Source organism: Heliconius melpomene, chromosome 7, assembly GCF_056956725.1.
Source record: "Heliconius melpomene rosina isolate 202511_hmr_F chromosome 7, ASM5695672v1, whole genome shotgun sequence".
Lineage (NCBI taxonomy): Eukaryota > Metazoa > Arthropoda > Insecta > Lepidoptera > Nymphalidae > Heliconius > Heliconius melpomene.
In genome coordinates, this window is record NC_140395.1 from 7,374,021 (window position 1) to 7,386,188 (window position 12,168).

Below are 12,168 nucleotides of genomic sequence, written 5' to 3' on the forward strand. Positions count from 1 at the left end.
TCTCTTTCTCCCTCTTTCTTTTTTTAGTTGATAATTTGAATTACGATGTTTTTTTATTTTAAGTAATTTATTATTTCCTAAAATACTGAATTTTCTAAATACTTTCTTGTACTTAAATAAAAACAAATCAGCAAAATTTAAGAGAAAAATCAAGAAAACCTATATAAAATTGAGCACGACTTTTTTTGCAATTTGTGTCGATTCTACATTAGCCGAAAGACTCGTCGTTCGTCGAACTTCGTTCCTAACTGGTGTCCCACGACACCACATTTTGGTTTTTTTTATTATTTTGTTTAAGTAATTTTTAATTTTCTCTTTTTTTCTCTTACTTTTTTATTAACAATTACTTAAATTTTTACTGTTAATAATTACTTTATATTTACTTCTGTTAAGATAGCTGGTAGGCTGACAATGTTTCAAAATAAAAATCAAATCAGCTTCACTCTGTATCCCGCACACAGAAGAGTAGACAGAGAGAACCTAGTGTTAAAACACTCAGTAACTAGTAACCAGTAACCAGTCAGGTTTTACAGTCACACTTTATGCCCCTGTGCCACGACTGACCTTACAGATAGTATATTATTATTAAATTTTATATATATTTCTATCAATATAATTACTTTTTAAAAGCTTTTATTTATATTTATTTTTTAGTGTATTTTTTCTGTTTTAGGATTCTGTACCTCGAAAGCAATAAAACAGAACCCTTATAGGACTTAGTACTTAAATATTGTAATAATAATTTGTTATAATAATTTGTTATTTGTTATCATTGTGCCGATAGTGGTTTCGGTTAACGGTTTAATAGCGAAAAGCCTCGACCAACACCTTAAGAGGCTATCGCTTAGCTGTTGGATCAAGAACCGGATACAGAAGGCAGTATTACTTGAGACGGCACGTATTGTGCGGCGGTTCCTCTCTCTGGAGCCCTAGCCACCGATGGCTTGGACCCTTGTCCCGCCCTCGGAAGAGTGGTTTTTTTATATTTTTAAATGTATCTTTTTTATAATAATTTATATTTAAAAATGTAAAAGTGATTCACTAATTTAATAAAAGTTCTTCAGGTATTTAATATCAAATACGTTAATCGACTATGCAAATGCTCTTAGTATAATAAGTACTAAAATGTTTAAATTATCTATATATATAAAAGGACTTGTCCTCACTGACTGAGATAAGACGCACGCACAGCCGTAACCGCTGATGGTAGAAAAATAAATTTAGACAAAAGTTTACTTTCGTAATCTGGACATCCACTAAGGGAATTCGAAAAATTTTAACCTTAAAGAGATGAAATAGCGGTTCAAAGTTTTTATGGAAAAAATTTTAAATCGGCACCGATTTTTATAAAATTTGAAATTTAGATTTTTAAAGGTATTTAATTGAACACATGTTTCATCGTTTTCTAGAATTCTCCCCTCTTATTATTCCCCCCCTAGAGAGAACCTTTAGGGGTGCAAATATTCATTAAATATTCATAAAATTTGAAATTCAGACTCTTAAACGTATATAATTAAACATATGTTGTATGGTTTTCTAGAATTCACCCCCTAAGGGTGCAAATAAGGGGTTGAAAGTTTATATAGAAAAATTTTTAAAACGCCACCGATTATTATAAAATTTGAAATTTAGACTTAAAAATATTTCATTGAACACATGTTTTATGGGTTATTAGAATTCACCCTTAAATAGGCAAGCGAAGCTGCGCGCGTCCGCTAGTAATAAATAATAATGAAGGATGTTAATCCATTTATTATATTTTTATATTTTTACGTGAAGCCCTTGAAGTCCACATGATGACAGGCTTTCTCAGGACATAAATTAGAGTCATTTTCAGCTACAAATGGAGACATATCTTATCTTAAAATATACTTGAAAGCATCGTGTTGTTTGAGATGGCTTACGTAAGTAATAGTGAAGTTAGTCTACAAAACAAATAAAATATTTACTAACGTGTGACATAAATAAAAGCAAATATATATAAATAATGCATTGCTCTTATTTTGTTGGCAGGCGCTATGCCTAAAAATCAGTTATCATTAACTTTGATTGCTATGCTTTCATTACAGGTGCTATAAGTAAATGTTCCTAATTGAATCTATTTATTGAAAAATTATAAGAAAATATTTAAAAAAATACTAGTTTCGGATTTTTCCCTTGACATACACCCAATTACTTAACCGGATGCTAAATTTCACCATTCTAGATCATCTGGAACTTGGTAAACATTAAGGTCTATAGGTCAGTCACCCCCCTAAAAATTTACGATTTTTGGACGTCATTATCTAAATAACTGTTTGAGCTGTGTTTATGAAATTTTATGCACGTATACAGGTAGGGGGTCTAAATATTTGAGCCAAATATGACAGCTTTAGGTGGAATAGTTTTTGAGTTACGAATAGGTAAAAAGTGGCTTCAAATGGTTCGTGTAAAATAACACACGGTGCTGCTCGCCAGTTCTGAAACCCAGAAACTTGGCGCTCCGCGCGTTTTAAATCTCGCGCTTTTCCTTAACTAATAAAATATTTTAAAAATCTAAATGGTTTGTTCATAAAAAAATTAAATTCATATTTTTAACCATTTTTAAAATTTTGTAAGATTTGCTTTTTTGACTGTTTTTATATGATTGTTATAGTGTGAGATATACAATGAGATCGTTTAAATTTATTTATATTTACATTTATTTGGTTATAACACCAATATACATATTTACATATTGTCTAAATTGGAACTGAACTTAAACTCACTGTCCAAAAACTACAATTACCAAAACTCTATAAATTCTTCAAAAACTGGAAAATTTTATCACTCCATTTATTTATTTTGTACATATAAAATATTTAGAAGATGAAAATTTCCGAGGGATTGTTTTTGGCGATAAATTTTGTTGCATAATCGATGCATGCAAATCATAACACGGTTTACATAATAACATTTATTCCACACAATGTTTGTCCAACATACCGTGCACTTGTCATACAGAGATAACATTCGTATTTTATATAAATATAATTCGTGCTAGAAATTAAAAATATGAACTAGATATATTTTTAACAATGCTACATTTCTACACCTTATTATACTTATGACGGTTGTGAGTTCGATGTCGTTCGGGGGCTTAACAATAGTTTCCCTCTGCTACTACTATCTACATATAGCCTATCCTGCTAAATGCGGGATACAGCAGGAATAAAAAAATACTATATTTTTTGTTATGTTAAGTATTTTATCTTTCGTATTTTATAAATATTATTACTAAAATAGATAAATATAATAAAATAAAATAGTTTGTAATTCATCTAGCGTGTGTTTGAACTCCCAACCTTATTATGTTTTGATAAACTATCTTCTTGATTACTTCCTTGTTAAAACACAAAACAAGCTAAAGATAAAAAGCATATTTCATAACTTTGATATTTTGCCAAACGAATGTCCTTGGCCAAATGTGGGTCTGCTGTACGTTGTTTTTGTGTAAATAAGAACTATATTCCTATGTTTTGTTTTACTTTATTATATTTAAAATATTCATACCTATTTTAGATATAGTTTTATAACATCATTTTCTTTTTTACCAATAATAAAATAAGTTTTTTTTTCTATTTCAGACTGTTAATTCACCGCCTGTTCCCCATCGAGATATCTCTGGTGCATCTACTACATCCTACCGGCCATATAATGAAGAATATACCTCCGTCCAACCTCATTTAGATCGACCACTTCAAACAGAAGTAGATGTTGAACGTTCCAAAAAAGATAAGAAATGGTCCATTGGTAAACTATTCCGCAGAAAAAAGAAAGAAGAAGATAGTGGCACGTCATCTCAGTCTGATGATGGAAATCGTTCACCATCGAAAAAAAAAAGTAAAAAGAAGAAACGTGCACCACTTGTGAACAACTTTGATCACATAGTGATCAGAGATAGTAGAAGGGCTCAAAGTCTAGCAAATACTAATCTTAGAGATGCTACCGACGATGGAGTCTTGTCGGATCCTTCAGCTGGATTTATAAAGTACAGAGCTGATAATCCTGAGACATACAGCATTTCGAAAGAATCTATTCAGCTTAAAGATGATACTTCCCGATCCGGAAAAGGAATCTTTGATTTGCCTTCACGGAAGAAAAGAAAAAGTCGTATGAAGGCGCGTGTTGAAGCGTTACGAAATAGCATGAAAGGAGAGTCAAGCAGTGATGAAGAATCTTTAAAATCTTCTTCGAACTCTTCTTCAATGATTAGGTTTCGAAGTGATGATTCATTAATGAGGTCACGAGATAGCTCACTTAACAAAAGATCTAGGAGTGCCCGAAATGAAAGATATATTAAAAGATTATCTCGTGACGAAGAAAATCAATTAAATAAGGAAGCAGAACTTCTTCAACAAGGATACACAAAAGCAGAGGTTGAAATGTTAACAAGAACGCCAACTAGTCAGAGTAGTGGTTACGGCACATGCAAACGTGAAGCAACTTCTAAAATTGTTGCTGACCAACTAGCTATGAACGATTCTAACAGACGTCCTTTTAAATCTGAGTCAATATCATCATTCCCGTCAACTCAAAGTTACCCTTCATCTATTAATTTTAATGCTAAAGTTAACAACGAACGTATTAATTACTCCATACAATATCCAAATAACAATACTCATAGAACTTCATTATACGCTAAAAGCAACAGAGAAAGCAGTGTGTCAAACCAGTATGAAAACCCTGAAAGTATTATGTGCGTTAAATTTCCTTTAGGAAATGTTACAAATATTAAAAAGGAAGAAAAAGCTCCCCCAGTACCGCCACCTCGTGATATGCATCGAAAAGTTGTTACACCTTTATCGATGTATTATGAAAATAGCCCTACTGTAATTGAACGTAGCTCAAATCACAACGTTAAACATGGAGTCGTCAATAATGATTTTGAAAGAATTATGAGACGAAGTCAGGAGAGATTAGTTAATTATGGATCAAATGGGTTACGTAGACCAATATCAAACTCAGAAGACCATATAGCCATGCAGAATAACGAAAATATGTATAGCCATTACTTTAAAAATGAACAACCTCGTAGGCCTGCGTCAGTTTCCGCGGAGCCTAATCATTATGGTCTCTTTGTAAATAGTCCACCATGGAGAAAGCAGACTATTCAAAATAGCATAATTACACCAGAACCAGTTCAAATGAAACAAGACTATCTATATTACGCAGATCAAAACCCGCGATCAAGACGTCCTATTAGTATTAAGAATACCCAAAATAGTAATCAAAATCAATATTTAAGTGACTCTCAAGTTTCTAAAGACAAAAACGAAATATTATATCAAAGACCTAGAAATGCATCCGAATTTTGGAAAAAAATAGACGATGCTGAAAAACAAAGAAAACAACAGAATACTTTTGCACATTCACGAAGTAATAGTGATTACTCTGGAACCTCTCACATGAGTAGGCCTTTTCAGTCTAATGAATCAAAAAAATCGGCATGGAGAAATAGAGATGTAACGCAAAATGTTGAGGCCTCAAATAAAAGTAAATCTGTCGACATCATAGATGGTGCCAAAGTATGGAAAGCTACTACAGAATACAAACGTGCAAATACTGTTGAGCCACCACAAACATCAACTTCTCCTCCAAAAACACATACTCGTCATAAATCTGATACATATGTCTCAGGTACATGCCAAATACCATCCGACGACGAAAAAAATTCCGAAAGAAGGAAGTCAACAAATCTCGATGATGCATTGAATGAACTTGAAGCAATATATAATAGCTTAGGATTGGGTGATGAAGATTTACTAGACAGAGCTGAACGACGAGAATTGATGACACCAAAGTTTTATGATCATTTTAATGATTGGAATGGTAATGATGGTGATATTCAATTAAGAAGTCAGCCTTCTACTCCTTTAAGACGAACATCTCGTAGGTCAACTTTACCTGATAAACTTCAAGACGATATGGCCTTTAGAAGAATGAATTCTTTTTCGAATAAAGAAAAAGCAAATGGAAAAGACACACAAACCCAAATCAGCTATATGTTAGCTTCACCAGTCTACGTGCCTTATGCTTCAGACGATGATAGACAGTCTGAACGTAACGAGCCAGACATAGTATTTGATGATGTAGTGTATAGAAATATTAAACAAACGAATAATCGCCTTAAAACTATGGATCCTCAGCCACCGTTTGGTATTCCTGTAGGACCTGTGTCACCGGCTCCTCAGAGTGACTATTTACATGCTACTCCAGAAAATAAAGTAAGGTCACGCTTTGTGCCAAAACGGTCACCTGATATTGTAGCTGACGATCTAGCTTATAGAAGCCTGAGAAAAGATAGCAGGCATTCAGCGCTTTTTAATGGTGAAAATTATAATGGATACGTCAATAATAATAGTTACCCTGAGTTTCCTGTTAGTAAAGATTCTGCTGCAAACCTTAAGAAAAAACGAGCAGTGCGATCTCTGTCCGCCAATATATTTACTATGATTCAAAAGGAAATTGATGATGCTCTAAACATAAGTAGGGTGCCACCGTTACAAAAAACTCACAGCAATAGTGATGTCATGAAACGACTCCGTGAAACCTTTGAAAAAAATGACAACCAGAAGGAGTCTCCATTATGTCCCCGGAACAAGGTAAAACAACGACATAATACTGTCAACTTATTTGCCAATAGCACTTCTTCACTTTCACATCATTTCGCAAAAGACGATTCATTCATTCATAGTGATGATATATGTCTTGCTAAATCATCTTCATGTGATAAATCCAAAAGTTCATCGCCATCCAACCGATCACCACAAGCATCAAAACGGTCATCAAAAGATGAATTTCAACAGGTCCTTAGTTTGCTAGCACAAGAAGCTATGGATACTAGTAATAAGCTAGGAGTTGCTTTAGCCGAACTTGACAAGAATCGAAATAAAAACGAGACATCTGATATTCAAAATAGAATATCTGATAGTAGAACGATTTTTTTAAATGGTTTAACCGAAAAAAACTTTGACAGTGCTCAGGCTGAATTGACTCATGACGAAAATTTAAAAGATATCGTTTCTCCTGTAAGTGAGAAATGTAAAGCTATTCATGATGAAAATTCTAAAGCTAAAAAAACAGAAGATAGTTTGTTGGTAATTTCCGATCAGCTTCATAAAGTTGAGGATCAATTAAAACATAATTTTGAAAAAGAACTGAATGTAACTGAGAATAACGATACACCAAGTATTATTAATATAGAAAATTCTGCAATTTCATATGAAAAGCGAGGCACACCTGTTGTCAATAGTTGCATAGCTAATGGTGCACCCAGTAATATACCACAATTACTGAATGAGAGTAATGAATGTGAAACTGCAAATAACATTCAATTACATAAGCCGGCTCCAAGATTCCACTCTCTTAATCCATTTTTAAGTACTGATGATAAAGTAAAAGAAATTAATGAAATAAAAGCATTTACAGAATTAAAAGAAGGCATATCTGATTTAATCGCTGGTATTGCAGAAGTAAATGAAAAATTATTTGATTCAAAGAGATCTAATAACGACAAAAGTATTATTTTAAATAATGAACTAGATTTACCTAAATATAACGAAGAAATACACATTAATTCAAACGATAATGCATCGAATAGAGTGTCTGGGACTTTGTCAATATATGATGACGACCTAGATACCAAAAAAGACATTGATTCAACAGAATACAATTCATCAGAAGAATTAGCAACTATATTTAATTTTAATTATGACAACAAAAATCTTAATTGTAATGATGAAATAAAAAAGAGTAACGATAAAAAGGAACGAGATGATTTAAACTCGCCAAAAATTGTAAAATCAATGAACCAACATTTAAGAAGGCTTTCATTCGACGAGAGCTCTAGTCAAAGTAGTTCACTGCCAACCACCGTAGTCCCTTGGAGAGCTAAACGGCAAAATAATTCACAAAACGAACACAAAGGTACGTGGTCTCTTATCATGCACGGTGTTTGGATTTCACTTTGATCATTTGCATCCCGCTCGTGTGTTTCCTGCTCATTATGTCCGTACTCGTATATCATTGATTGGCTGTTTTATGTTTTATTAATTTAGAATATTTGGTAAAAAAATATTTTATTTTTTATAGTTGCGTTGTTATTATTTTGACAGGCGATAATACGAAGTCAAAGCGCAATTGGCACGACAATGGCACGTTGATGTTAGCTTGTTCCTACACATTAATGTTCTCCCAGCACCTGGCAGACCTGGATTGGCTGACGCTGCTCGGCTTGCTGTTGGCAATGATCACCATCATTGCTATGCTAATTATTTGATGTTACACGCTATATTTTGTTATATGTATATTTCAAAACATTCTTAGTAATATCTACGACGCCGGGCACATCTTATATTCTGAGGAACAATACATTAAATATTCAAATTGCAAAAACAAACTTTGTTGAAAGTTTTAATTAAGTATTCTAATGAACTCGATATTTTTAACTGTGATGTTATATTTTAAAATTGTTTTTTTTTTTATTAAAATTAAAAATTGATTCGGAAATGTGCCAAATTTGATTGATACAAAAATGTTTTTAAAATTTTATCACTTACATAACGCATGAATAAAGCTGTTTGCATGTTAATTTTTTTTATTTATAGCATTGTGTTCTTTTGTATTATTTACGAAGCTTATTTTACATGATAACACAAACATATTAGATTTATTTGTTATTAATATGTTGCAAATCTAGTAATTCTTTATTTTTATATATAAAGCCTTAATATTTTAAAGGAGTGCTGTTTGTGCAACAGTATTTAGTTCTAAAAATTTATTCTGACGCCTCTAGTTTACTATTACTGTTCATATTTGAGTTCGAAAAATAATTATCCTGTGCTTTTTACATCACTGGTAGATAATACTAATATAGTTTGTGCTTACCAATATCTTAAAATAAAATAGTTTATTAACATAGTAAAGCTGTATGTATTTATTTTATGTTGATAACATTACAAAGAAATATAAATATTAAAAATATATGTACAACGGCCCATAAAATATAAACATTTGATTTCTACGAACTAGCCAAAAATCTTTATCTAACGGTTATAATTGGATGGAGTCATGTTTGAATATTCTATTATTATTAATAGTTAAAGAATGTTATCAACAGCTAGCCTTGTAAATACAAACAGTAAATTAATATATTTTTACTTATTTTTTTATAAAATATTTATTGGAGAGTTTTTTTAAACATTTCTTAAATGAAATCCTGTTCTTTTCTAGGTGAAAATCGATTGCCACAATAATTGCTCTGCCGACTTTTAAAGGTTAAGTCCTGTTATTTGTAAGCTATTGTAATTATTTTATGTGTAATTATTACTTACCATTGTACTGTTTTATTCTATTGTTATATAAAACTACTTACTTGTACGTAGAGGCTTCCAGTTTAAAAAAGCGTTATTTATATGAAAAAGTTATGATCAAATAAAATGTTTTTAGTTAATTTGATGTTTTATTTTCCTTCCTTCTTCAATTTTCAATCAATCTTTTTTGTTTATTCAAACACTCAACAAGTAAGTAATGCTCCGATAAATTCAGTCTTAGCTCCATTCCCTCTGCCTATGCTTGTGTGTGTGGGATATAGTGTGAAGCTTATTTTTTACTATTTAATCAATCTTATATCAGAAGTCCTTATTAGGCATTTACAGGCTGTAATTTTGTCTTAAAATAATTAGTAGTAATTTAATCTTGGCTCTGGTCCTTGCTATTTATTCTAGAGGATAGTGTTTTCTTTAAAATGTAAAAGTAATCAGAAAATAAGTATTTATCTTTAAAAATAATTGGTATCGAAATGCAGTTTAGAGGAACGAGTCATTGAAATTTATTAATTTGGAAAAAATAAGCTAACTTCGATTAGTTTCATAACACAGCTGAAAAATATTATTAGCAATTCATAAAATAAAAATTTTAAAAATAAAAGTACTATGGTACGGTTAAACGGTAAAATTTAATTAATTAAGTTATGATTTTATTAACAATTTCCTCCACCTAATGCCATCTACCATCTTTGTAGAAAATTAAATTTCATTGTCAACTACATCTATAAGGGTTTATTAAAAACAATATATACCTACTAATACTGCTCAAGTTATTCAATCAGTCATCGATAGATGGCGCTAAGCGTGGGGATATGTAAAATAAATAACAACAGTAAGCAATTATTTTAAATAAAATTTATTTTCATTACAAAAATTATACTAATGTATTCGCATATAATTAGTGTAATAAATTCAAGTATAAATTTTATATACTTATTTAATAAAATGGCAACATCGAAGCGTGAGCGACCTGACAGCTGTCTAATAATTTGCAAAACGAACGATGGTTGCATCGCGTAACGTGTTGTGGAATTTATTTGCCTTCGATTTTATTAGATATCGAATTGATTAGAAATTTAGCACCTATTGTTGAATTTTAAAAGTAATTGTTATATATTTGTAGTGAACTTGTTATACATACGTTATTATGTGACATTGCACGTGTATTTTTACTGTAGAAAATTCATAACATCAACCTACTTTGTGTTCCTGAAACCTGCCTCTGCTGTGGTTTTTAAAAGGTAACGGTTTTATTTATTTGTTGTTTATATGAATATTCTAGACGTCATTTTATTTATCACATTCGATTAACTCTTGTTATTTTAAATAGAAAAACTTTTTCTCGAATTAATTTACGTTACAAATATTGTTGATGGATGTTGTTATCTAATGGTGTGCTTTATTTACTGAGTCATATTACTTTTTATTTACTATATTATGTATTGATCGAGTAATTCTTTAATTACAAGATCTAATATTTACGGCATTCAAATAAATATTATTCAACATATTTAATAATCAAAAAACAACTATGTGATATATGATATGACCTCAAACTAAACAAGAGTCACTTGGTATTCAGCTTTTTTTGTGTAAATAAAAGTAGAATAAAAAATATTTATATAATAAATGACTATTATGTGCATTTTTGTTATACTTTAGAAAAATGAATTGATACCTTTATGTCTGTAATATTCATATCTTCATTTTTCTCAAAATTTGTTTTGAAAATTAGCTACTATTACTGTATATTACACTTTATAACGCTATAAAAGTCATTGACTTCTCTGTTGAAATTACATCATACAAGGGACATAACTAATGTGGATCATCATTTCATTAGACTATGGAACCTATACTATTTTAGATGCCATTCATAACATATCTTCCGGGACCCTAAGGCCAATCTTGTTGATAACATCCTCAGATACAATTTAGATTCAACAACAAAGTTTTAAGAATAAAATTTAGTAGCTCTTTGGATAATATAATTTTTTTTTATTTATAAATTAATAGATAACAAATTTATCTTTTACAAAACCAATGCTTATGTATTTTATACAGATAAAAAAAATAAAAAAATATCAAAAATGATTCTAATACCACACATCTTTGCTAAATTATGCATTAACCACAAGAATCAACCGTGCATGGATGATTATATCTATATATCTAAGTATGCCAGCCAATAATTGCTGTTTCCGTTAAATGTTTCTGTTTTCTATTAAAAAATCATATAATCATTACAAAATAAATAATTACTTTGAATTCAGAAAGAAATAGACCAAGAAAAAGTTTGACCAATAAACAGTTATAGATTATACTTAATTACATGAAATTAATTTATATAATAGAACTTAAAAAGCTAAGGATGTTGAGATGGTGATTACAATTGGAGTGGCAGAACTAATGATGTGCTTTGTCCCATTACCAGAACAAGAAAATATCAAATATTTCATTTCCACGAGTGGGAATCAAACCAAACAAACAATCCTCACATTTACAGTTGTAAGTTTGTACTCCTGTGATACAGCAACCTCAAAAATATAGTAAAACACCATTATCGAGACCATATTTTTGGGACAGCTCCTGACTGCAAATTCAATGATTGTTGATTCCATTTTCATTCAGGGAATTGAATTATTTTCATTTCTCACCTCAACATGCAATGTGTCAAAAATTGGGGTTGGAAATGTGATACAGATTGTCATTTGGGTCTCTCTTTTCACCCTGGTATAAGATGAAAAAGTGTGAGGCAATATTTTTTATAACATAAAAACGCCTAGACCAATGACTTATTCTTTTAATATAAAAACAAAGT

At 30.8% G+C, this 12,168-nt stretch overlaps 2 protein-coding genes across 6 annotated transcripts in view; both read left to right on the forward strand.

Annotated features, from left to right (window-relative positions):
• The window catches only part of LOC146537557 (uncharacterized), a 107,900-nt gene extending 98,428 nt beyond the window's left edge, over nucleotides 1-9,472 (forward strand). For 2 of the 3 annotated variants that reach the window (XM_085188257.1, XM_085188256.1), the window contains exons 2-3: nucleotides 3,606-7,947; nucleotides 8,136-9,472. In XM_085188257.1, the coding sequence (XP_085044383.1) occupies nucleotides 3,606-7,947; nucleotides 8,136-8,299 (4,506 nt within the window). In that variant the 3' untranslated portion in view covers nucleotides 8,300-9,472. The remainder of the gene's footprint in view (nucleotides 1-3,605; nucleotides 7,948-8,135) is intronic. The other variant, XM_085188258.1, reaches the window with a different exon arrangement.
• Nucleotides 9,473-10,363: 891 nt separating this feature from the next.
• Nucleotides 10,364-12,168, forward strand: part of LOC146537559 (uncharacterized) — a 161,326-nt gene continuing 159,521 nt past the window's right edge. Inside the window, exon 1 of one of the 3 annotated variants that reach the window (XM_085188252.1) lies at nucleotides 10,364-10,588. The gene's annotated coding sequence lies outside the window, so the exon portion shown is untranslated. The remainder of the gene's footprint in view (nucleotides 10,589-12,168) is intronic. The other 2 variants (XM_085188250.1, XM_085188253.1) reach the window with 2 other exon arrangements.